Source organism: Lipotes vexillifer, unplaced genomic scaffold (assembly GCF_000442215.2).
Source record: "Lipotes vexillifer unplaced genomic scaffold, Lipotes_vexillifer_v1.1 scaffold567, whole genome shotgun sequence".
Classification (NCBI taxonomy): Eukaryota; Metazoa; Chordata; class Mammalia; order Artiodactyla; family Lipotidae; genus Lipotes; species Lipotes vexillifer.
The window spans coordinates 1352373-1355072 of NW_006776652.1; the positions used below are offsets into that span (position 1 = coordinate 1352373).

A 2700-nucleotide genomic window follows, 5' to 3' on the forward strand; every position below is an offset into this window, starting at 1 on the left:
ACGGGCCCAGCCGCTCTGCGGCATGTGGGATCTTCCCGGACCGGGGCACGGACCCGTGTCCCCTGCATTGGCCGGCGGACTCTCAACCACTGCGCCACCTGGGAAGCCCTCCCTTCCAGTTTTGACATTCTTTCCAACTGATTCCAACCCGGGACACCCCTAGTTACAAAGGTCAGGGCCGGAGCCAACACTGCACTCCCCAGGCCAGCTCGGGCTCAACTCACCCTTGAGCCCCCAGCGGGGCACCTGGGGCGGAGCTGGGAGCCAAGTGTGGAGCTTGACCGGGTGGGCTGGAGGTGTCCCTGCTTGTCGGTGGGTGGGGAGGGGTGGCAGACAACTTTGTGGATTGATCTAGCTCAGGAAGGTGAGAAGGAGGCCTGGAGGTGAGAGTTTCGCCCTCCCACTCATCTCTTTAGGTAAATAAATCCACAGCCAGCATTTCCCCTTCTCTTCCCATCCTGGAGGCACTGAGACCTCCAGGGAGCCCAGAGCTGAGGTGTGAGCTTCCCTCAGAGATTCCCCCCCTAAGCACTAGCCCCCTTCCACAGTCACCATCAGCCACCTTCTGCGGGGAAGGGACTGCGCAGAGTTCCTGGTCATCAGCTTCCAGGACCAGGAATATTGGGACATCATGGGTGGGCGCTATGCTGGGCCCGGCAGGCGTGGGCACAGTAGAAGGAATCTATGTGGGAGAGAAAGAGCACGGACTTTGGAAACCTGGCTACGCCATTCACTAGCTGGGTGATCCTGAGCAAACGACCTACCGTGTGCCTCAGTTTCCTCCTCTGCAGAATGGGGTGATACCTGGTGTGGTACAGAGCAGCGTGGGACCGGAGGTTAGAAAAAGAAGACGCCGCTGGGCACTTCATCCCAGACCGCTGCTGAGGGGCCGCAGGGAGGAGGCCCTGGGTTCCTCCCAGCTCCCGGAGGTTCTAGGGATGGCTGCTGTCGTGGCGGGATGACAAGTGAGGCCCAGAACATATACCTTTGACTTCTGCCTCAGTGCGGCCATCTCACTGGGTCCTCCAACATCCCGAGGCACTACTGTGCCCATCTCTCAGAGGAAACTGCCAAGGCCCAGAGGAAAGCAGCTGGTGCCAATGCACCCGCTCTCCTTGATGCCATGGGGTCCTCCTACAACCCCACCTGCACCTGCCTCCCTACCCCTGGTCCCCAAGCTGTGGCACCCACTGTTTGATGCCCATCGGGACAGCCTTAACCCCTCCTTCCCGGTGGCCGGACAGCAGACAGGGGGAGCAAGGGATGACAGAGGCAGTGGAAGCTACGCTCCTAGCCAAGCCCACCTCCTGCCCCCTGGAGGGAGGCTCCTCCTTTTAAGGCTGCTGCTGGGAATTTCCACCCCCAGACCCAGACCCAGCGGCCCCAGGCCTGGAATGATACCTGCAGCTCACCCTAGGGAAGGTGGGGCAGGAGAAGCTTGCCCTGAGAGGGGAGGAGGGGCCCTGCCATCGGGTTCGTGAGGGTCAGTAAGAACACAGGAGCCAGCCTCTGGGTCTAGAAGCCTCCAGCAGCTCCATCCTCTGCGCTGGGGTATCCCAGAGAGAGGCTGACAGCACCCCCCACCGACTCCCGCCAGCAGCTGCTTTGCAGTCTCACTGGCCAGGAAGGTGGACTCCGCTCACCTCAGTCTCCCAATTACGCCCTCCTCCCCCCTCGCCCTCCTCCCTTCTCTCCTCTCTTCTCCTGCCGTCTCTCTCCTCTCCCCACTGAAAACCTGTGGCTTGGAGAGACCTTGGCTTCTCTGGGACTCTGCCCCCAGGGACTGCCCACATCTGCTCCTGACTCTGGGGGCAGGAGGGCAACGGCCCCAAGAAATCTCTCCGGCGATGGGAGCCGCCCGCCTGCTGCCCAACCTCACGCTGTAAGTGTGCTACCGCTCGGACTGCCGTCTTGTTGCCACTTCCAGCCTCGGGGGCAGACCCAGTCTTCCTGGGACTCGCACACGGACCGCGTGGGGCAGGGGTGGGTGCCTGTTGCGCCCCGGGGCTGGCTGCTGGCACCCACACCCGGGCCCGCCTCGTCTCCCACACAGGTGTCTGCAGCTGCTGATTCTCTGCTGTCAAACTCAGGTAGGCGGGCGGCCCCCACTAGCTTTTCCCCGTCTCTCCCACACTACCGATGGGGGCGGTCAGTCTCCTTTCGGTGGACAGAGGCAGATCCTGGCCTCTCCCTGGGTCCAGAAGACGCTGAGGTTTGCGGGGGGCGGTGGGATGGGGTAGGAGAAGGGGCTACAGCAGACTGGGGGGTTGATGGAAGTTTTTATTTCAGCCCTCCTTCTGACATCCCTCCCGTGTTGCCCTGGGGTCTCTTCTGCTCCCTCCATCCCTCCACACTGTGTTCCCCCCAAGGCTAAGCGCTTGGGGCAGCCAAGCCTGAGGGATGGAGCCCGGGAGTGGTCGGAAGAGGGCGGAGGTGATGGCTCAGGTGAGGCTTGTACTTGCAAGTACCTGAAAGGACAGGTTTCCACGCAAAACCGCCTGTCTGTTCCACTCACCACCCCACTCCCACCAACACGGAGGTCCTGTGGGTCGCGGTCCTGGGTGATCGCGGCGTGGGCAGTCAGAATGCCCAGCCAGGGTGGGCGACTCCTTACCTACAGGGCAATGAGGTCAAGCCTGAAGAGGTTTGTATGGGATGAGATTCAGGGTTTGCTTCTCCACACCCCCCACCCCAAGTCAG

At 62.0% G+C, this 2700-nt stretch overlaps 1 protein-coding gene across 2 annotated transcripts in view; it reads left to right on the plus strand.

Annotated features, from left to right (window-relative positions):
- The first annotated feature begins 1802 nt into the window (after nucleotides 1-1802).
- Nucleotides 1803-2700, plus strand: part of FGF17 (fibroblast growth factor 17) — a 5301-nt gene continuing 4403 nt past the window's right edge. For both annotated transcript variants that reach the window (XM_007450553.1, XM_007450554.1), the window contains exons 1-2: nucleotides 1803-1882; nucleotides 2054-2090. In XM_007450553.1, coding sequence (XP_007450615.1) covers nucleotides 1848-1882; nucleotides 2054-2090 — 72 coding nt within the window. In that variant the 5' untranslated portion in view covers nucleotides 1803-1847. The remainder of the gene's footprint in view (nucleotides 1883-2053; nucleotides 2091-2700) is intronic.